This window comes from Oncorhynchus gorbuscha, linkage group LG13 (assembly GCF_021184085.1).
Source record: "Oncorhynchus gorbuscha isolate QuinsamMale2020 ecotype Even-year linkage group LG13, OgorEven_v1.0, whole genome shotgun sequence".
Lineage (NCBI taxonomy): Eukaryota > Metazoa > Chordata > Actinopteri > Salmoniformes > Salmonidae > Oncorhynchus > Oncorhynchus gorbuscha.
This window is the reverse complement of record NC_060185.1, coordinates 8,627,809-8,650,588: the sequence shown is the minus strand read 5'-3', so window position 1 is coordinate 8,650,588 and position 22,780 is coordinate 8,627,809. Positions and strand designations below refer to the sequence as shown.

Here is a 22,780-nt window from a genome sequence, read left to right as displayed (position 1 = left end):
GCTGGTCAACAGCAGACATTAGACTACAGAGAGCAGGCTGGTCAACAACAGACATTAGACTACAGGGAGCAGGCTGGTCAACAGCAGACATTAGACTACAGGGAGCAGGCTGGTCAACAACAGACATTACACTACAGAGAGCAGGCTGGTCAGTAGCACTTTAAACAACACGACTGGAAGCAGAGAACAGAGGAAAGGCTTGGACACCATCTTAGGGCTCCTTGGTGCCACTAACGAAAGGTTTTGTTGGAGAGAGAGAGAGACGCGTCGGCGGACGGAGAGACTTTGCATGGGAGTCAGTAATAACAACTTCCAGCTCAGATGAGCTGTTAAAAGCTCTCATGCATCTCTTTTCTCTTTCTCTCTGATGAACACCAATTAAAGGGGCAATCTGGGATTCAATATACAGCAACAAGACCGTCACCCCGCCACTTGTTGTGATAAACATCCGAGTCATGGGGCTGGTTGAAGTCTAACCACCTTAAAAGTCATAGACAGAGCTGACCGGCCATGCTGGATTGCCCAGTCGTTTAGAATGGATTGTTGTTGTTTGTGTGTTCTAGATCTTTCTGTGGGAACAGAACTTGGAACAGTTCCACATGAGTCTGTTCCGGTACCGGTGTTACCTGGCCAGTCTGCAGGGAGGGGAGCTGCCCAACCCCAAACGCCTGCTAGCCGTAGCCTCCAGACCCACCAAACTGGCCATGGGACGCCTCGGAATCTTCTCTGTATCGTCCTTTCATGCGCTGGTGAGTAGGATAGATGTGTTTAGGCATAGGCACACACACACACACACACACACACACACACACACACACACACACACACACACACACACACACACACACACACACACACACACACACACACACACACACACACACACACACACACACACACACACGCATGGACACACACGCACGGACACACACACACACACACACCTACACACGCACGGACACACACTCACACCAAAACATCGCCTCCCACGCACCCACACCTAAACTGGACAAAAAAAGTTATTTTTCACGAGATGTACTTCAGTAATTGTCCAATACTTCAGTGATTGTCCAATTTGTCCAATACTTCAGTGATTGTCCAATTTGTCCCCCCCATGTTTATCTGTTGCTGACCGGGGGGGGGATGTCTGAAAACACATCACGTATGATGTGTGCTATTTTCAGTTTGAGGGCGATCCCTGTTTATTGAAGGCTCTGCCACAATGCCTCCACCACATAGCTGAGGTCCTTGATTCTGGCTGCAGGAGACTGGAAGCGTAGGTAGCGCTGAAGGATAACATTGATTTGTTTGGGAGCAGAGTGTAGGCAGAGCAGCGTGGCGCATTGGCTGATCAATAGCTTCCTTGTTGCTAGACGCCTACATGGCCTGCGTCCCAAAACGGCATCCTACTCCCTTTATAGTGCACTACTTTTGACCAGGGCCCATAGGGCTGTGTCGCTCTGGTCAACAGCAGTGTAGTGTGTATATATAGGGAATAGGGTGCCTTCTGGAAAGCAGTCATGTTCTCTCAGAACAGGTGGGAGTCAAATGACTCAGAGAGACAGCAGGAAGGTAGGAGTAACAAAGGATGTCTGAAATAACACTCCTTCACTCTGCTTTTTTCTGCTCTCTCCATCCCGCTGTCTAACTCCATCTCTCTGGCTCTCTCTCTGGCTCTCTCTCTGGCTCTCTCTCTCTGGCTCTCTCTCTCTGGCTCTCTCTCTCTGGCTCTCTCTCTGGCTCTCTCTCTGGCTCTCTCTCTGGCTCTCTCTCTCTGGCTCTCTCTCTGGCTCTCTCTCTGGCTCTCTCTCTGGCTCTCTCTCTGGCTCTCTCTCTGGCTCTCTCTCTCTGGCGTTCTCTCTGGCTCTCTCTCTGGCTCTCTCTCTAGCTCTCTCTCTGGCTCTCTCTCTGGCTCTCTCTGGCTCTCTCTGGCTCTCTCTCTCTCTCTGGCGCTCTCTCTGGCTCTCTCTCTCTGGCTCTCTCTCTCTGGCTCTCCGTCTCTGGCTCTCCGTCTCTGGCTCTCTCTCTCTGGCTCTCTCTCTCTGGCTCTCTCTCTCTCTCTGTCTCTCTCTCTCTCTCTCTGGCTCTCTCTCTCTCTCTGGCGCTCTCTCTGGCTCTCTCTCTGGCTCTCTCTCTGGCTCTCTCTCTCTGGCTCTCTGGCTCTCTCTCTCTCTCTGGCTCTCTCTCTCTGGCGCTCTCTCTGGCGCTCTCTCTGGCGCTCTCTCTGGCTCTCTCTCTGGCTCTCTCTCTCTGGCGCTCTCTCTGGCTCTCTCTCTGGCTCTCTCTCTGGCTATCTCTCTGGCTCTCTCTCTGGCGCTCTCTCTGGCGCTCTCTCTGGCTCTCTCACTAGCTCTCTCTCTGGCTCTCTCTTCTCTCTCTGGCTCTCTCTCTGGCTCTCTCTCTGGCTCTCTCTCTCTGGCGCTCTCTCTCTGGCGCTCTCTCTGGCGCTCTCTCTCTGGCACTCTCTCTCTGGCTCTCTCTCTCTGGCGCTCTCTCTCTGGCTCTCTCACTAGCTCTCTCTCTCTGGCTCTCTCACTAGCTCTCTCTCTCTGGCTCTCTCTCTGGCGCGCTCTCTCTGGCTCTCTCTCTGGCGCTCTCTCTCTGGCTCTCTCACTATCTCTCTCTCTCTGGCGCGCTCTCTCTGGCTCTCTCTCTCTGGCGCTCTCTCTGGCTCTCTCTCTGGCTCTCTCTCTGGCGCTCTCTCTGGCGCTCTCTCTGGCGCTCTCTCTGGCGCTCTCTCTCTGGCTCTCTCTGGCGTTCTCTCTCTGGCTCTCTCACTATCTCTCTCTCTGGCGTTCTCTCTCTGGCTCTCTCTGGCTCTCTCTGGCGCTCTCTCTGAATCTCTCACTAGCTCTCTCTCTGGCTCTCTCTCTCTGGCTCTCTCTCTGGCTCTCTCTCTGGCTCTCTCTCTGGCGTTCTCTCTCTGGCTCTCTCTCTATCTCTCTCTGGCGTTCTCTCTCTGGCTCTCTCACTATCTCTCTCTCTGGCGCTCTCTCTGGCGCTCTCTCTGGCGCTCTCTCTGGCGCTCTCTCTGGCGCTCTCTCTGGCTCTCTCACTATCTCTCTCTCTGGCGTTCTCTCTCTGGCTCTCTCTGGCGTTCTCTCTCTGGCGCTCTCTCTGGCTCTCTCACTAGCTCTCTCTCTGGCTCTCTCACTAGCTCTCTCTCTGGCTCTCTCTCTGGCGCTCTCTCTGGCTCTCTCACTAGCTCTCTGGCTCTCTCTCTGGCTCTTTCACTGGCTCTCTCACTAGCTCTCTCTCTCTGGCGCTCTCTCTGGCTCTCTCACTAGCTCTCTGGCTCTCTCTCTGGCTCTCTCTGGCTTTCTCTGGCTCTCTCTCTGGCTCTCTCTGGCGCTTTCTCTCTGGCGCTCTCTCTCTCTCTCTGGCTCTCTCTCTCTCTGGCTCTCTCTCTCTCTGGCTCTCTCACTAGCTCTCTCTGGCTCTCTCTCTGGCTCTCTCTGGCGCTTTCTCTCTGGCTCGCTCTCTCTCTGGCTCTCTCTCTTGCTCTCTCTCACTAGTTCTCTCTTGCTCTCTTGCTCTCTCTCTGGCGCTCTCTCTCTGGCTCTCTCTTTCTCTGTCTCTCTCTCTCTCTGGCGTTCTCTCTGGCTCTCTCTGGCTCTCTCTCTGGCTCTCTCTGGCGCTCTCTCTCTCTGGCGCTCTCTCTCTCTGGCGCTCTCTCTCTCTAGCGCGCTCTCTCTAGCGCTCTCTCTCGCGCTCTCGCTCTCTGGCGCTCGTTCTCTGGCTCGCTCTCTGGCTCTCTCTCTCACGCTCTCTCTCTCTCTCACGCTCTCTCTCTCTCTACCCCCTATAACATCATCAGCACTCTCTCATAAAAGCGTCTGACAGAATGATGATATGCAGGTTAAGTTAGAGTACCCTTCATGTGGACAGAGAGAGTCTGACAGAATGATGATATGCAGGTTAAGTTAGAGTACCCTTCATGTGGACCAGAGAGCGTTGTACGCCTTTTGTAAATCCCACTTCAAGCTCTTATTTTTATATATTAAATATATTATATATATTAATATATTATATATATTATAACTATATTAAATATATTATATTAGTATATTAAGAGACCGTTTAAATCTGAGAAGAGGAGACAAAGTGCTGAGAATGTGTTTATCATTCATGACCTCTACAGTATAACTACCTCTGTGTTTTATAATTCATGACCTCTGACCTAAACAGTATAACCCCTCCATGGTTTGACCAGCTGTGTCAGGTTGTGTGGGTGTGTTGTTCTGTGTGTCAGATATACTCCTATAATGATTCTGCTTCTCTCTCTCTCTCTCTCTCTCTCTCTCTCTCTCTCTCTCTCTCTCTCCCTCTATCTCTCCCTGTCTCGGTCTCTCTCTATGTCTCGGTCTCTCTCTATGTCTCGGTCTCTCTCTCCCTGTCTCGGTTTCTGTCTCTCCCTGTCTCGGTTTCTGTCTCTCCCTGTCTCGGTCTCTGTCTCCCCCTGTCTCGGTCTCTGTCTCCCCCTGTCGGTCTCTGTCTCCCCCTGTCTCGGTCTCTGTCTCCCCCTGTCTCGGTCTCTGTCTCCCCCTGTCTCGGTCTCTTTCTCCCCCTGTCTCGGTCTCTGTCTCCCCCTGTCTCGGTCTCTGTCTCCCCCTGTCTCGGTCTCTGTCTCCCCCTGTCTCGGTCTCTGTCTCCCCCTGTCTCGGTCTCTGTCTCCCCCTGTCTCGGTCTCTGTCTCCCCCTGTCTCGGTCTCTGTCTCCCCCTGTCTCGGTCTCTGTCTCCCCCGTCTCGGTCTCTGTCTCTCCCGTCTCGGTCTCTGTCTCTCCCCGTCTCGGTCTCTGTCTCTCCCCGTCTCGGTCTCTGTCTCTCCCCGTCTCGGTCGCTGTCTCTCCCCGTCTCGGTCGCTGTCTCTCCCCGTCTCGGTCTCTGTCTCTCCCCGTCTCGGTCTCTGTCTCTCCCCGTCTCGGTCTCTGTCTCTCCCCGTCTCGGTCTCTGTCTCTCCCCGTCTCGGTCTCTGTCTCTCCCCGTCTCGGTCTCTGTCTCTCCCCGTCTCGGTCTCTGTCTCGGTCTCTGTCTCTCCCCTTCTCTGTCTCTCCCCGTCTCGGTCTCTGTCTCTCCCCGTCTCGGTCTCTGTCTCTCTCGGTCTCTGTCTCTCCCCGTCTCGGTCTCTGTCTCTCCCCGTCTCGGTCTCTGTCTCTCCCCGTCTCGGTCTCTGTCTCTCCACGTCTCGGTCTCTGTCTCTCCCCGTCTCGGTCTCTGTCTCTCCCCGTCTCGGTCTCTGTCTCTCCCCGTCTCGGTCTCTGTCTCCCCCGTCTCGGTCTCTGTCTCTCCCGTCTCGGTCTCTGTCTCTCCCCGTCTCGGTCTCTGTCTCTCCCCGTCTCGGTCTCTGTCTCTCCCCGTCTCGGTCTCTGTCTCTCCCCGTCTCGGTCTCTCTCCCCCCGTCTCGGTCTCTGTCTCCCCCGTCTCGGTCTCTGTCTCTCCCCGTCTCGGTCTCTGTCTCTCCCTGTCTCGGTCTCTGTCTCTCCCTGTCTCGGTCTCTGTCTCTCCCCGTCTCGGTCTCTGTCTCTCCCTGTCTCGGTCTCTGTCTCTCCCTGTCTCGGTCTCTGTCTCTCCCTGTCTCGGTCTCTGTCTCTCCCTGTCTCGGTCTCTGTCTCTCCCTGTCTCGGTCTCTGTCTCTCCCTGTCTCGGTCTCTGTCTCTCCCTGTCTCGGTCTCTGTCTCTCCCTGTCTCGGTCTCTGTCTCTCCCTGTCTCGGTCTCTGTCTCTCCCTGTCTCGGTCTCTGTCTCTCCCTGTCTCGGTCTCTGTCTCTCCCTGTCTCGGTCTCTGTATCTCTCGGTCTCTGTCTCTCTCGGTCTCTGTCTCTCTCGGTCTCTGTCTCTCTCGGTCTCTGTCTCTCTCGGTCTCTGTCTCTCTCGGTCTCTGTCTCTCCCTGTCTCGGTCTCTGTCTCTCCCTGTCTCGGTCTCTGTCTCTCCCTGTCTCGGTCTCTGTCTCTCCCTGTCTCGGTCTCTGTCTCTCTCGGTCTCTGTCTCTCTCGGTCTCTGTCTCTCTCGGTCTCTGTCTCTCTCGGTCTCTGTCTCTCTCGGTCTCTGTCTCTCTCGGTCTCTGTCTCTCTCGGTCTCTGTCTCTCTCGGTCTCTGTCTCTCCCTGTCTCGGTCTCTGTCTCTCCCTGTCTCGGTCTCTGTCTCTCCCTGTCTCGGTCTCTGTCTCTCCCTGTCTCGGTCTCTGTCTCTCCCCGTCTCGGTCTCTGTCTCTCCCCGTCTCGGTCTCTGTCTCTCCCCGTCCCCTGTCTCTCCCCGTCTCTGTCTCTCCCCGTCTCGGTCTCTGTCTCTCCCCGTCTCGGTCTCTGTCTCTCCCCGTCTCGGTCTCTGTCTCTCCCCGTCTCGGTCTCGGTCTCTCCCCGTCTCGGTCTCTCCCCGTCTCGGTCTCTCCCCGTCTCGGTCTCTCCCCGTCTCGGTCTCTCCCCGTCTCGGTCTCTGTCTCTCCCCGTCTCGGTCTCTGTCTCTCCCCGTCTCGGTCTCTGTCTCTCCCCGTCTCGGTCTCTGTCTCTCCCCGTCTCGGTCTCTGTCTCTCCCCGTCTCGGTCTCTCTCCCCCTGTCTCGGTCTCTCTCCCTGTCTCGGTCTCTCTCCCTGTCTCGGTCTCTCTCCCTGTCTCGGTCTCTCTCCCTCTTTCGGTCTCTCTCCCTGTCTCGGTCTCTCTCTCCCTGTCTCGGTCTCTCTCTCCCTCCTGTCTCGGTCTCTCTCTCTCTCCCTGTCTCGGTCTCTCTCTCTCTCCCTGTCTCGGTCTCTCTCTCTCTCCCTGTCTCGGTCTCTCTCTCTCTCCCTGTCTCGGTCTCTCTCTCTCTCCCTGTCTCGGTCTCTCTCTCTCTCCCTGTCTCGGTCTCTCTCTGTCCCCTACTCCCTCTAGGTGGCAGCTCGTACAGAGAGCGGGGTGAGGAGACGTACCCAGGCCATGTCTCGTTCCTCCTCGTCTAAACGTAAGAGCAGGTTCTCCTCTCTGTGGGGCCTGGACACTACTTCCAAGAAGAAGACTCACCCCACCATCAACCAGGTACATGTTTCTAACATGTGTCCACATTAGGGCTGTTTGACTTATATCAGTTCTATAGAAATGAAACTGCACAGAGATCTGGAACATTACGCTAGAACTGCCACTTATATCATTACATACAACTTCTTTGATCAGCCATTTTTTGCGGTTCTATATTGACTTGCTGTTTCTACCTCAGGTGTTTGCTGATGGGGAGGAGCCAGTGAAAAAGCCTCTGGACGGGATCTATGATGTGGACACTGCCAGGGAGAGAGGGGTAAGTAGGCAACACACACACACACACACACACACACACACACACACACACACACACACACACACACACACACACACACACACACACACACACACACACACACACACACACACACACACACACACACACACACACACACACACACACACACACTTCCAGGGAGATAGTGGTAAGTAGGCATGACACACACACACAAGCTAACCTTCTGGGGAAACACGATTCAGTCCCATTCAAAATCCTTCTTTTTTTTTACCCTAACTCCGTCTCCTGACTCCGTCTCCTGACCCCGTCTCCTGACCCCGTCTCCTGACCCCGTCTCCTAACCTCGTCTCCTAACCTCGTCTCCTAACCCTTAATTTAATTCTAACATTAATTCTAACCTGAACCCTAAACCCCCTCGGAAAAGCATTTGACCTCCTAGGGACTAACAACATGTCCCCAGTTGGTCAAATGTTTTGTTTGTTTTACTATTCTGGTGGGGACCAGAAGTGTGTGTACATGACAGACAGATGGCTCTCTGTCTCGTTCTCTCTCTATCTCTGTCTCTCCCTGTCTCGGTCTCTCCCTGTCTCGGTCTCTCCCTGTCTCGGTCTCTCCCTGTCTCGGTCTCTCCCTGTCTCGGTCTCTCCCTGTCTCGGTCTCTCCCTGTCTCGGTCTCTCCCTGTCTCGTTCTTTCCCTGTCTCGGTCTTTCCCTGTCTCGGTCTTTCCCTGTCTCGGTCTCTCCCTGTCTCGGTCTCTCCCTGTCTCGGTCTCTCCCTGTCTCGGTCTCTCCCTGTCTCGGTCTCTCTCTGTCTCGGTCTCTCTCTGTCTCGTCTCTCTCCCTCCCTGTCTCGGTCTCTCTCTGTCTCGGTCTTTCCCTGTCTCGGTCTTTCCCTGTCTCTGTCTTTCCCTGTCTCGGTCTCCCTGTCTCGTCTCTCCCTGTCTCGGTCTCTCCCTGTCTCGGTCTCTCCCTGTCTCGGTCTCTCCCTGTCTCGGTCTCTCCCTGTCTCGGTCTCTCCTGTCTCGGTCTCTCTCTGTCTCGGTCTCTCCTGTCTCTGTCTCTCCCTGTCTCTGTCTCTCCCTGTCTCTGTCTCTCCCTGTCTCGGTCTCTCCCTGTCTCGGTCTCTCTCTCTGTCTCTCTCTCTGTCTCTGTCTCTCCCTGTCTCTGTCTCTCCCTGTCTCTGTTTCTGTCTCTCCCTCTCTCTTTCCCTGTCTCGGTCTTTCCTGTCTCGGTCTCTCCCTGTCTCGGTCTCTCCCTGTCTCGGTCTCTCCCTGTCTCGGTCTCTCCCTGTCTCGGTCTCTCCCTGTCTCGGTCTCTCCCTGTCTCGGTCTCTCCCTGTCTCGGTCTCTCCCTGTCTCGGTCTCTCTCTGTCTCGGTCTTTCCCTGTCTCGGTCTTTCCCTGTCTCGGTCTTTCCCTGTCTCGGTCTTTCCCTGTCTCGGTCTCTCCCTGTCTCGGTCTCTCCCTGTCTCGGTCTCTCCCTGTCTCGGTCTCTCCCTGTCTCGGTCTCTCCCTGTCTCTGTCTCTCCCTGTCTCTGTCTCTCCCTGTCTCTGTCTCTCCCTGTCTCGGTCTCTCCCTGTCTCGGTCTCTCCCTGTCTCGGTCTGTCTCTGTCTCTCCCTGTCTCTGTCTCTCCCTGTCTCTGTTTCGGTCTCTCTCTGTCTAGGTCTCTCTCTGTCTCGGTCTCTCCCTGTCTCTCTCTGTCTCGGTCTCTCTCTGTCTCGGTCTTTCCCTGTCTCGGTCTTTCCCTGTCTCGGTCTTTCCCTGTCTCGGTCTCTCCCTGTCTCGGTCTCTCCCTGTCTCGGTCTCTCCCTGTCTCGGTCTCTCCCTGTCTCGGTCTCTCTCGGTCTTTCTCTCCCTGTCTCGGTCTCTCCCTGTCTCGGTCTCTCCCTGTCTCTGTCTCTCCCTGTCTCTGTCTCTCCCTGTCTCTGTCTCTCCCTGTCTCGGTCTCTCCCTGTCTCGGTCTGTCTCTGTCTCTCCCTGTCTCTCCCTGTCTCTGTTTCGGTCTCTCTCTGTCTAGGTCTCTCTCTGTCTCGGTCTCTCCCTGTCTCTCTCTGTCTCGGTCTTTCCCTGTCTCGGTCTTTCCCTGTCTCGGTCTTTCCCTGTCTCGGTCTCTCCCTGTCTCGGTCTCTCCCTGTCTCGGTCTCTCCCTGTCTCGGTCTCTCCCTGTCTCGGTCTTTCCCTGTCTCGGTCTTTCCCTGTCTCTGTCTTTCCCTGTCTCGGTCTCTCCCTGTCTCGGTCTTTCCCTGTCTCGGTCTTTCCCTGTCTCGGTCTCTCCCTGTCTCGGTCTCTCCCTGTCTCGGTCTCTCCCTGTCTCGGTCTCTCTCTCTGTCTCGGTCTCTCTCTCTGTCTCGGTCTCTCCCTGTCTCTGTCTCTCCCTGTCTCTGTCTCTCCCTGTCTCTGTCTCTCCCTGTCTCTGTCTCTCCCTGTCTCGGTCTCTCCCTGTCTCGGTCTCTCCCTGTCTCGGTCTGTCTCTGTCTCTCCCTGTCTCTGTCTCTCCCTGTCTCTGTTTCGGTCTCTCCCTGTCTCGTTCTTTCCCTGTCTCGGTCTTTCCCTGTCTCGGTCTTTCCCTGTCTCGGTCTCTCCCTGTCTCGGTCTCTCCCTGTCTCGGTCTCTCCCTGTCTCTGTCTCTCCCTGTCTCTGTCTCGGTCTCTCCCCCTGTCTCGGTCTCTCCCTGTCTCGGTCTCTCCCTGTCTCGGTCTCTCCCTGTCTCGGTTTCTCTCTGTCTCGGTCTCTCTCTGTCTCGGTCTTTCCCTGTCTCGGTCTCTCCCTGTCTCGGTCTCTCCCTGTCTCGGTCTCTCCCTGTCTCGGTCTCTCCCTGTCTCTGTCTCTCCCTGTCTCTGTCTCTCCCTGTCTCGGTCTCTCCCTGTCTCGGTCTCTCCCTGTCTCTCCCTGTCTCTGTCTCTCCCTGTCTCTGTCTCTCCCTGTCTCTGTTTCGGTCTCTCTCTGTCTAGGTCTCTCTCTGTCTCGGTCTCTCCCTGTCTCTCCCTGTCTCGGTCTCTCCCTGTCTCGGTCTGTCTCTGTCTCTCCCTGTCTCTGTCTCTCCCTGTCTCTGTTTCGGTCTCTCTCTGTCTAGGTCTCTCTCTGTCTCGGTCTCTCCCTGTCTCTCTCTGTCTCGGTCTCTCTCTGTCTCGGTCTTTCCCTGTCTCGGTCTTTCCCTGTCTCGGTCTTTCCCTGTCTCGGTCTCTCCCTGTCTCGGTCTCTCCCTGTCTCGGTCTCTCCCTGTCTCGGTCTCTCCCTGTCTCGGTCTCTCCCTGTCTCGGTCTCTCCCTGTCTCGGTCTCTCCCTGTCTCGGTCTTTCTCTCCCTGTCTCGGTCTCTCCCTGTCTCGGTCTCTCCCTGTCTCTGTCTCTCCCTGTCTCTGTCTCTCCCTGTCTCTGTCTCTCCCTGTCTCGGTCTCTCCCTGTCTCGGTCTCTCCCTGTCTCGGTCTGTCTCTGTCTCTCCCTGTCTCTCCCTGTCTCTGTTTCGGTCTCTCTCTGTCTAGGTCTCTCTCTGTCTCGGTCTCTCCCTGTCTCTCTCTGTCTCGGTCTCTCTCTGTCTCGGTCTCTCTCTGTCTCGGTCTTTCCCTGTCTCGGTCTTTCCCTGTCTCGGTCTTTCCCTGTCTCTGTCTCTCCCTGTCTCGGTCTCTCCCTGTCTCGGTCTCTCTCTCTGTCTCGGTCTCTCTCTCTGTCTCTGTCTCTCCCTGTCTCTGTCTCTCCCTGTCTCTGTCTCTCCCTGTCTCTGTCTCTCCCTGTCTCTGTCTCTCCCTGTCTCGGTCTCTCCCTGTCTCGGTCTCTCCCTGTCTCGGTCTGTCTCTGTCTCTCCCTGTCTCTGTCTCTCCCTGTCTCTGTTTCGGTCTCTCTCTGTCTAGGTCTCTCTCTGTCTCGGTCTCTCCCTGTCTCTCTCTGTCTCGGTCTTTCCCTGTCTCGGTCTTTCCCTGTCTCGGTCTTTCCCTGTCTCGGTCTCTCCCTGTCTCGGTCTCTCCCTGTCTCGGTCTCTCCCTGTCTCGGTCTCTCCCTGTCTCGGTCTCTCTCTCTGTCTCGGTCTCTCTCTCTGTCTCGGTCTCTCTCTCTGTCTCGGTCTCTCCCTGTCTCGGTCTCTCCCTGTCTCGGTCTTTCCCTGTCTCGGTCTCTCCCTGTCTCGGTCTCTCCCTGTCTCGGTCTCTCTCTCTGTCTCGGTCTCTCTCTGTCTCTGTCTCTCCCTGTCTCTGTCTCTCCCTGTCTCTGTCTCTCCCTGTCTCTGTCTCTCCCTGTCTCGGTCTCTCCCTGTCTCGGTCTCTCCCTGTCTCGGTCTCTCCCTGTCTCTCCCTGTCTCTGTTTCGGTCTCTCCCTGTCTCGTTCTTTCCCTGTCTCGGTCTTTCCCTGTCTCGGTCTCTCCCTGTCTCGGTCTCTCCCTGTCTCGGTCTCTCCCTGTCTCGGTCTCTCCCTGTCTCGGTCTCTCCCTGTCTCGGTCTCTCCCTGTCTCGGTCTCTCCCTGTCTCGGTTTCTCTCTGTCTCGGTCTCTCTCTGTCTCGGTCTTTCCCTGTCTCGGTCTTTCCCTGTCTCGGTCTTTCCCTGTCTCGGTCTCTCCCTGTCTCGGTCTCTCCCTGTCTCGGTCTCTCCCTGTCTCTGTCTCTCCCTGTCTCTGTCTCTCCCTGTCTCGGTCTCTCCCTGTCTCGGTCTCTCCCTGTCTCGGTCTGTCTCTGTCTCTCCCTGTCTCTGTCTCTCCCTGTCTCTGTTTCGGTCTCTCTCTGTCTAGGTCTCTCTCTGTCTCGGTCTCTCCCTGTCTCTCTCTGTCTCGGTCTCTCTCTGTCTCGGTCTCTCTCTGTCTCTGTCTTTCCCTGTCTCGGTCTTTCCCTGTCTCGGTCTTTCCCTGTCTCGGTCTCTCCCTGTCTCGGTCTCTCCCTGTCTCGGTCTCTCCCTGTCTCGGTCTCTCCCTGTCTCGGTCTCTCCCTGTCTCGGTCTTTCCCTGTCTCGGTCTTTCCCTGTCTCGGTCTTTCTCTCCCTGTCTCGGTCTTTCTCTCCCTGTCTCGGTCTCTCCCTGTCTCTGTCTCTCCCTGTCTCTGTCTCTCCCTGTCTCTGTCTCTCCCTGTCTCTGTCTCTCCCTGTCTCTGTCTCTCCCCTCTGTCTCTCCCTGTCTCTCTCCTGTCTCTCTCTCCCTGTCTCTCTCTCTCCCTGTCTCGGTCTGTCTCTGTCTCTCCCTGTCTCTGTCTCTCCCTGTCTCTGTTTCGGTCTCTCTCTGTCTAGGTCTCTCTCTGTCTCGGTCTCTCCCTGTCTCTCTCTGTCTCGGTCTCTCTCTGTCTCGGTCTTTCCCTGTCTCGGTCTTTCCCTGTCTCGGTCTTTCCCTGTCTCGGTCTCTCCCTGTCTCGGTCTCTCCCTGTCTCGGTCTCTCTCTCTGTCTCGGTCTCTCTCTCTGTCTCTGTCTCTCCCTGTCTCTGTCTCTCCCTGTCTCTGTCTCTCCCTGTCTCTGTCTCTCCCTGTCTCGGTCTCTCCCTGTCTCGGTCTCTCCCTGTCTCGGTCTGTCTCTGTCTCTCCCTGTCTCTGTCTCTCCCTGTCTCTGTTTCGGTCTCTCTCTGTCTAGGTCTCTCTCTGTCTCGGTCTCTCCCTGTCTCTCTCTGTCTCGGTCTTTCCCTGTCTCGGTCTCTCCCTGTCTCGGTCTCTCCCTGTCTCGGTCTCTCCCTGTCTCGGTCTCTCCCTGTCTCGGTCTCTCCCTGTCTCGGTCTCTCCCTGTCTCGGTCTCTCCCTGTCTCGGTCTCTCCCTGTCTCGGTCTCTCCCTGTCTCGGTCTCTCCCTGTCTCGGTCTGTCTCTGTCTCGGTCTCTCCTGTCTCGGTCTTTCCCTGTCTCGGTCTTTCCCTGTCTCTGTCTCTCCCTGTCTCGGTCTCTCCCTGTCTCGGTCTCTCCCTGTCTCGGTCTCTCCCTGTCTCGGTCTCTCCCTGTCTCGGTCTCTCCCTGTCTCGGTCTCTCCCTGTCTCTGTCTCTCCCTGTCTCTGTCTCTCCCTGTCTCTGTCTCTCCCTGTCTCTGTCTCTCCCTGTCTCTGTCTCTCCCTCTCTCTGTCTCTCCCTGTCTCTGTCTCTCCCTGTCTCTGTCTCTCCCTGTCTCTGTTTCGGTCTCTCTCTGTCTAGGTCTCTCTCTGTCTCGGTCTCTCCCTGTCTCTCTCTGTCTCGGTCTCTCTGTCTCGGTCTTTCCCTGTCTCGGTCTTTCCCTGTCTCGGTCTCTCCCTGTCTCGGTCTCTCCCTGTCTCGGTCTCTCCCTGTCTCGGTCTCTCCCTGTCTCGGTCTCTCCCTGTCTCGGTCTCTCCCTGTCTCGGTCTCTCTCTGTCTCGGTCTCTCTCTGTCTCGGTCTCTCCCTGTCTCGGTCTCTCCCTGTCTCGGTCTCTCCCTGTCTCGGTCTCTCCCTGTCTCGGTCTCTCCCTGTCTCTGTCTCTCCCTGTCTCTGTCTCTCCCTGTCTCGGTCTCTCCCTGTCTCTCCCTGTCTCTGTCTCTCCCTGTCTCTGTTTCGGTCTCTCTCTGTCTAGGTCTCTCTCTGTCTCGGTCACCCTCTGTCTCGGTCTCTCCCTGTCTCGGTCTCTCCCTGTCTCGGTCTCTCCCTCTCTCGGTCTCTCCCTGTCTCTCTCTCCCTGTCTCTGTCTCTCCCTGTCTCTGTTTCGGTCTCTCTGTCTAGGTCTCTCTCTGTCTCGGTCACCCTCTGTCTCGGTCTCTCCCTGTCTCTGTCTCGGTCTCGTTCTCTCTCTGTCCTGGGGAAGGACCAGACGGCCAGACCGTTAGTTAGTTGCTCACTGCCAGGGAGAGCGTGGTAAGTAGTCACTTCATCTTCTTTGCTGACACAGAGGTATCAGCCAAAACACAGATTAAACATCTTTAGACTGGTAGGGACACACTATTTACAGCGTGTCTGTTTCCTAGAAGAGTGATGAAGAGCCTTCCTTAGGTCAACACAGTGAGTCCCGGGGCTTCCCGAGTGGTGCAGAGGTCTAAGGCACTGCATCGCTGTGCTAGCTTTGTCACTACAGATTTTGGTTTGATTCCAGGCTGTGTCGCAGCCGGCTGTTAGCGGGAGTCCCATAGGGCGGCGCACAATTGGCCCAGCGTCGTCCGGGTTAGGGGAGGGTTTCGCCTGCCTGGGATGTCCTTGTCCCATCACCCTCTAGCGACTCCTGTGGCGGGCCGGGCGCAGTGCACTCTGACACGGTCGCCAGGTGTATGGCGTTTCCTCCGACACACAGGTGCGGCTGGCTTCCTGGGGTTAAGCTGGCATTGTGTCAAGAAGCAGTGCGGCTTGGTTGGGTTGTGTTTCGGAGGATGCACGGCTCTCGACCTCCACCTCTCCCGAGTCCGTACGGGAGTTGCAGCGATGGGACAATACTGTAACTACCAATTGGGGAGAAAAGGGGGGAGGAATAATGTGTATATATACACGCACACACACACACGCACACACACACACACTGTCAGTCACATGTACAAGTAGTTGTGCAGATAGTTAGTTTGAAACAATGTCTTTGTATCTCTCCAGAAGAGTCATGAGGGGACAGTGAAGATTCTTCCTCATGTCAACTCAGACAGTCACATGACAGACAGTGATATCTGGGTGCCTGACCACCTGACCCCGTCCTGGGTGTGTCTTCCTAACGACCAGCCTGTCCTCGCCACCATCCAGCCTGGAGAGTCTGCTCTGGACGTTCTGGAGACCATCTGCAAGGTAACTAGTAACTTAACTAACTTACACCGGAGACTCATCTGCCAGCTAACTAGCAACTTAACTAACCTACACTGGAGACCATCTGCAAGGTAACTAGTAACTTAACTAACCTACACCAGAGACCATCTGCAAGGTAACTAGCAACTTAACTAACCTACACTGGAGACCATCTGCAAGGTAACTAGCAACTTAACTAACCTACACTGGAGACCATCTGCCAGGTAACTACCACCTTAACTAACCTACACTGGAGACCATCTGCCAGGTAACTAGCAACTTAACTAACCTAAACTGGAGACCATCTGCAAGGTAACTAGTAACTTAACTAACCTACACCGGAGACCATCTGCAAGGTAACTAGCAACTTAACTAACCTACACTGGAGACCATCTGCCAGGTAACTACCACCTTAACTAACCTACACTGGAGACCATCTGCCAGGTAACTAGCAACTTAACTGACCTACACTGGAGACCATCTGCAAGGTAACTAGTAACTTAACTAACCTACACTGGAGACCATCTGCAAGGTAACTAGCAACTTAACTAACCTACACTGGAGACCATCTGCAAGGTAACTAGCAACTTAACTAACCTACACTGGAGACCATCTGCCAGGTAACTACCACTTTAACTAACCTACACTGGAGACCATCTGCCAGGTAACTAGCAACTTAACTAACCTACACTGGAGACCATCTGCAAGGTAACTAGCAACTTAACTAAACTACACCGGAGACCGTCTCCAATGTAACTAGAAACTTAACTAACCTACACTGGAGACCATCTCCAAGGTAACTATCTCCATCTGCCGCTATCTCACGGTCAGACAATAAGGACTCCGTTCAACCTCATCACACCAAGTGGTCCCTCCATCTCGTCCTGTCCTTAGTTTCAGAATACCAGCGTTGTGCAATACTTTCCTGGACTGATGACATTACACAGATGGGCGGGGCTCTAGCCAGATGGGCGGGGCTCTAGCCAGATGGGCGGGGCTCTAGCCAGATGGGCGGGGCTCTTGCCAGCTTTGTGTTTTTTTTTAATCATACATTTATTTATTTTTATTTTTTCTTCAATTCTATTGGTCCATTAAGCCAGGCAAGATCAACCACGCACAGATACAGTATTTGATCCCAGATCTGCTACTCAGCCTGTGTGCCAATCCTCTTTGTCTTCTTTACTGAACTCCACAGGCCCACCGGCTGGATCCTGCCAAACATTACCTCCGTCTCAAGTTCCTCATCGAAAACCAAGTCCAGTTCTACATCCCTAAACCGGAGGAGGACGTGTGTGACTTGGTACGTGTGTGTGTGTGTGTGTGTGTGTGTGTGTGTGTGTGTGTGTGTGTGTGTGTGTGTGTGTGTGTGTGTGTGTGTGTGTGTGTGTGTGTGTGTGTGTGTGTGTGTGTGTGTGTGTGTGTGTGTGTGTGTGTGTGACTTGGTACGTGTGTGTGTGTGTGTGACTTGGTACGTGTGGTTGTGTGTGACTTGGTACGTGTGGTTGTGTGTGTGACTTGGTACGTGTGTGTGTGTGTGTGTGACTTGGTACGTGTGTGTGTGACTTGGTACGTGTGGTTGTGTGTGTGTGTGTGTGTGTGACTTGGTACATGTGGTTGTGTGTGTGTGACTTGGTACTTGTGGTTGTGTGTGTGTGACTTGGTACGTGTGTGTGTGTGTGTGGTTGTGTGTGTGTGACTTGGTACGTGTGGTTGTGTGTGTGTGACTTGGTACGTGTGTGTGGTTGTGTGTGACTTGGTACGTGTGGTTGTGTGTGTGTGTGTGTGTGGTTGTGTGTGTGTGTGACGTGGTTGTGTGTGTGTGACTGGTATGTGTGGTTGTGTGTGTGACTTGGTACTTGTGGTTGTGTGTGTGTGACTTGGTACGTGTGTGTGTGTGTGTGGTTGTGTGTGTGTGACTTGGTACGTGTGGTTGTGTGTGTGTGACTTGGTACGTGTGTGTGGTTGTGTGTGACTTGGTACGTGTGGTTGTGTGTGTGTGTGTGTGTGGTGTGTGTGTGTGTGACGTGGTTGTGTGTGTGTGACTTGGTACGTGTGGTTGTGTGTGTGACTTGGTACGTGTGTGTGGTTGTGTGTGTGTGTGTGACTTGGTACGTGTGGTTGTGTGTGTGTGACTTGGTACGTGTGTGTGTGTGTGGTTGTGTGTGTGTGTGACTTGGTACGTGTGGTTGTGTGTGTGTGACTTGGTACGTGTGTGTGTGTGTGTGGTTGTGTGTGTGTGTGACTTGGTACGTGGTTGTGTGTGTGTGACTTGGTACGGGTGGTTGTGTGTGTGTGACTTGGTACGTGGTTGTGTGTGTGTGACTTGGTACGTGGTTGTGTGTGTGTGACTTGGTACGTGGTTGTGTGTGTGTGTGTGTGTGAGAGAGACTTGGGACGTTTCTTATTTCCTCACAGATTATCTCCTGTCACAGTTTTAGCACCCCGCTGAGATCACACACACACACACACACACACACACACACACACACACACACACACACACACACACACACACACACACACACACACACACACACACACACACACACACACACACACACACACACACACACACACACAAGGTTTTCCGTGAGGAAAATGTGGATCCGGGCAAGTGACCAGCAGAATTTTAATTTATTGGACATTTGAGAAATGTACCAGACCCATATTTAAATTATATTTATCTAACATTTAAATTAACGAGGCAAGTCGGTTCAGAACAAATGATTATTTACAATAACAGCCTACCCCGGCCAAACCCTCCTCTAACCCGGACGACGCTGAGCCAATTGTGCGCCGCCCTATGGGACTCCCAATCACGGCCTGTTGTGATACAGCTTGGAATCGAACCAGGGTCTGTAGTGATTCAGCCGCTGGAAAATTGTTTTCTTGAGCGTATGGTCAGTGGACCAGAACATGATTATGAATAATTTGTAGACTTGAAATTGACTGCAAGAAGCCCAAACCGATATAATATCGGACTAAAACATCATTTCAAACCTTGCTTACGGTTGTGTACAATCTCTTTTGGAACAGACTTTGGAACAGATTTTTTTTTAAATTAAAACCATTTGGAGCTGATTCACTGGTGTTTTATACAGTCTTTTATGTCATTTTTTGAGGATTAAACTTTGACATGAAAATTCACCTGCTTTGCCGGACAGTTGGGGAACCCTGCAGTATGGTGTCCATCCGCGGTGCTCAGAATGACGTAAATCACATCTGGATTATTGTAATTCATCTAAACGTTACATGCAAGTCCTGTAATGAAGCAGACAATAAAAAGTAGTTTTCAAACATTTGGAAAAATGTAATTAGCTGGAAAACACCATTCTAAACAGAACACCTGGGGGAAAACACCATTCTAAACAGAACACCTGGGGAAAACACCATTCTAAACAGAACACCTGGGGAAAACACCATTCTAAACAGAACACCTGGGGGACCATTCTAAACAGAACACCTGGGGAAAACACCATTCTAAACAGAACTCCTGGAGAAAACACCATTCTAAACAGAACACCTGGGGAAAACACCATTCTAAACAGAACACCTGGGGGAAACACCATTCTAAACAGAACTCCTGGGGAAAACACCATTCTAAACAGAACACCTGGGGGAAAACACCATTCTAAACAGAACACCTGGGGAAAACACCATTCTAAACAGAACTCCTGGGGGAACATTCTAAACAGAACACCTGGGGGAAAACACCATTCTAAACAGAACACCTGGGGGAAAACACCATTCTAAACAGAACACCTGGGGAAAACACCATTCTAAACAGAACACCTGGAGAAACACCATTCTAAACAGAACACCTGGGGAAAACACCATTCTAAACAGAACACCTGGGGGAAAACACCATTCTAAACAGAACTCCTGGGGAAAACACCATTCTAAACAGAACTCCTGGGGAAAACACCATTCTAAACAGAACACCTGGGGGAAAACACCATTCTAAACAGAACACCTGGGGAAAACACCATTCTAAACAGAACACCTGGGGAAAACACCATTCTAAACAGAACTCCTGGGGAAAACACCATTCTAAACAGAACACCTGGGGAAAACACCATTCTAAACAGAACACCTGATGCAACAGAGATTAAACTCTTTTAGAAACTTAGAAATAGGGGGACAATGATGGTGAGGCAACAACCAGGATGGGTTGATAATATGACCAGGATGGGTTTATAATGACTAGAATGGGTTGATAACATGACCAGGATGGGTTGTTAACACGACCAGGATGGGTTGATAATGACTAGGATGGGTTGATAATATGACCAGAATGGGTTGATAATATGGGTTGATATGACTAGGATGGGTTGATAACATGACCAGGATGGGTTGATAATATGACCAGGATGGGTTGATAATATGACCAGGATGGGTTGATAATATGACCAGGATGGGTTGATGATATGACCAGGATGGGTTGATGATATGACCAGGATGGGTTGATAATATGGGTTGATAACATGACCAGGATGGGTTGATAACATGACCAGGATGGGTTGATAATCTGACCAGGATGGGTTGATAATATGACCAGGATGGGTTGATAACACGACCAGGATGGGTTGATGATATGACCAGGATGGGTTGATGATATGACCAGGATGGGTTGATAATATGACCAGGATGGGTTGATAATATGGGTTGATAATATGACCAGGATGGGTTGATAATATGACCAGGATTGGTTGATAATATGACCAGGATGGGTTGATAATATGGGTTGTTAATATGACCAGGATGGGTTGATAATATGACCAGGATGGGTTGATAACACGACCAGGATGGGTTGATAATATGGGTTGTTAATATGACCAGGATGGGTTGATAACATGACCAGGATGGGTTGATAATATGACCAGGATGGGTTGATAACATGACCAGGATGGGTTGATAACATGACCAGGATGGGTTGATAACATGACCAGGATGGGTTGATAACATAACCAGGATGGGTTGACATAACCAGGATGGGTTGATAACATGACCAGGATGGGTTGATAACATGACCAGGATGGGTTGATAACATGACCAGGATGGGTTGATAACCAGGATGGGTTGACCAGGATGGGTTGATAATATGGGTTGTTAATATGACCAGGATGGGTTGATAATATGACCAGGATGGGTTGATAACATGACCAGGATGGGTTGATAATATGACCAGGATGGGTTGATAATATGACCAGGATGGGTTGATAACATGACCAGGATGGGTTGATAATATGACCAGGATGGGTTGATAATATGACCAGGATGGGTTGATAACATGACCAGGATGGGTTGATAATATGGGTTGATAACATGACCAGGATGGGTTGATAACATGACCAGGATGGGTTGATAACATGACCAGGATGGGTTGATAACATGACCAGGTTGGGTTGATAATATGACCAGGATGGGTTGATAATATGGGTTGTTAATATGACCAGGATGGGTTGATAATATGGGTTGTTAATATGACCAGGATGGGTTGATAACATGACCAGGATGGGTTGATAATATGGGTTGTTAATATGACCAGGATGGGTTGATAATATGACCAGGATGGGTTGATAATATGACCAGGATGGGTTGATAACATGACCAGGATGGGTTGATAACACGACCAGGATGGGTTGATAATATGACCAGGATGGGTTGATAACACGACCAGGATGGGTTGATAATATGGGTTGATAACACGACCAGGATGGGTTGATAACACGACCAGGATGGGTTGATAACATGACCAGGTTGTGTTGATGATTCGACCAGGCTGGGTTGATAATATGGGTTGATAACACGACCAGGATGGGTTGATAACACGACCAGGATGGGTTGATAACACGACCAGGATGGGTTGATAATATGACCAGGATGGGTTGATAACACGACCAGGATGGGTTGATAATATGGGTTGTTAATATGACCAGGATGGGTTGATAACATGACCAGGATGGGTTGATAACATGACCAGGATGGGTTGATAACATGACCAGGATGGGTTGATAATATGACCAGGATTGTTTGATAATATGACCAGGATGGGTTGTTAATATGACTAGGATGGGTTGATAATATGGGTTGATAATATGACCAGGATGGGTTGATAACATGACCAGGATGGGTTGATAACATGACCAGGATGGGTTGATAACATGACCAGGATGGGTTGATAATATGACCAGGATGGGTTGATAATATGGGTTGATAATATGACCAGGAAGGGTTTATAATATGACCAGGATGGGTTGATAACATGACCAGGATGGGTTGATAACATGACCAGGATGGGTTGATAATATGACCAGGATGGGTTGATAATATGACTAGGATGGGTTGATAAAATGACCAGGATGGGTTGATAATATGACCAGGATGGGTTGATAACATGACCAGGATGGGTTGATAATATGACCAGGATGGGTTGATAACATGACCAGGATGGGTTGATAATATGACCAGGATGGGTTGATAATATGACCAGGATGGGTTGATAACATGACCAGGATGGGTTGATAATATGACCAGGATGGGTTGATAACATGACCAGGATGGGTTGATAATATGACCAGGATGGGTTGATAATATGACCAGGATGGGTTGATAATATGACCAGGATGGGTTGATAATATGACCAGGATGGGTTGATAATATAACCAGGATGGGTTGATAACATGACCAGGATGGGTTGATAACACGACCAGGATGGGTTGATAACACGACCAGGATGGGTTGATAATATGACCAGGATGGGTTGATAACACGACCAGGATGTGCCTTTGGCTTCTGGACAAATGAAGAAAGTTGATATGAAAACCAATAGAACAGGCGAGGAAGACTTTATAAAAATAATTGCTTCCACGTTTTTTTTATGGTGGGATTTTTCCTAGGCTCCTCTGAAGCAAAGTGATATGAAGTAAATGTTAAGGTTTCAAACATTTCAGTTTATACACTGCTCAAAAAAATAAAGGGAACACTTAAACAACACAATGTAACTCCAAGTCAATCACACTTCTGTGAAATCAACCTGTCCACTTAAGAAGCAACACTGATTGACAAGTGTTGTAGTGCAAATGGAATAGACAACAGGTGGAAATTATAGGCAATTAGCAAGACACCCCCAATAAAGGAGTGGTTCTGCAGGTGGGGACCACAGACCACTTCTCAGTTCCTATGCTTCCTGGCTGATGTTTTGGTCACTTTTGAATGCTGGCGGTGCTTTCACTCTAGTGGTAGCATGAGACGGAGTCTACAACCCACACAAGTGGCTCAGGTAGTGCAGCTCATCCAGGATGGCACATCAATGCGAGCTGTGGCAAGAAGGTTTGCTGTGTCTGTCAGCGTAGTGTCCAGAGCATGGAGGCGCTACCAGGTGACAGGCCAGTACATCAGGAGATGTGGAGGATGCCGTAGGAGGGCAACAACCCAGCAGCAGGACCGCTACCTCCGCCTTTGTGCAAGGAGGAGCAGGAGGAGCACTGCCAGAGCCCTGCAAAATGACCTCCAGCAGGCCACAAATGTGCATGTGTCTGCTCAAACGGTCAGAAACAGACTCCGTGAGGGTGGTATGAGGGCCCGACGTCCACAGGTGGGGGTTGTGCTTACAGCCCAACACCGTGCAGGACGTTTTTCATTTGCCAGAGAACACCAAGTTTGGCAAATTCGCCACTGGCGCCCTCTGTGCTCTTCACAGATGAAAGCAGGTTCACACTGAGCACATGTGACAGACGTGACAGTCTGGAGACGCCGTGGAGAACATTCTGCTGCCTGCAACATCCTCCAGCATTACCGGTTTGGCGGTGGGTCAGTCATGGTGTGGGGTGGCATTTTTGTGTGATTTTGTTGTCAGCACATTCAACTATGTAAAGAAAAAAG

General features: G+C 52.2%; 1 protein-coding gene across 1 annotated transcript in view; it reads left to right on the top strand.

Moving 5' to 3' along the window:
* The window catches only part of LOC123993836 (rho guanine nucleotide exchange factor TIAM1-like), a 147,512-nt gene that overhangs the window by 93,190 nt on the left and 31,542 nt on the right, over nucleotides 1-22,780 (top strand). Inside the window, exons 9-13 of the mRNA XM_046296303.1 lie at nucleotides 564-749; nucleotides 6,865-7,008; nucleotides 7,187-7,264; nucleotides 14,714-14,899; nucleotides 16,092-16,196. Coding sequence (XP_046152259.1) covers nucleotides 564-749; nucleotides 6,865-7,008; nucleotides 7,187-7,264; nucleotides 14,714-14,899; nucleotides 16,092-16,196 — 699 coding nt within the window. The remainder of the gene's footprint in view (nucleotides 1-563; nucleotides 750-6,864; nucleotides 7,009-7,186; nucleotides 7,265-14,713; nucleotides 14,900-16,091; nucleotides 16,197-22,780) is intronic.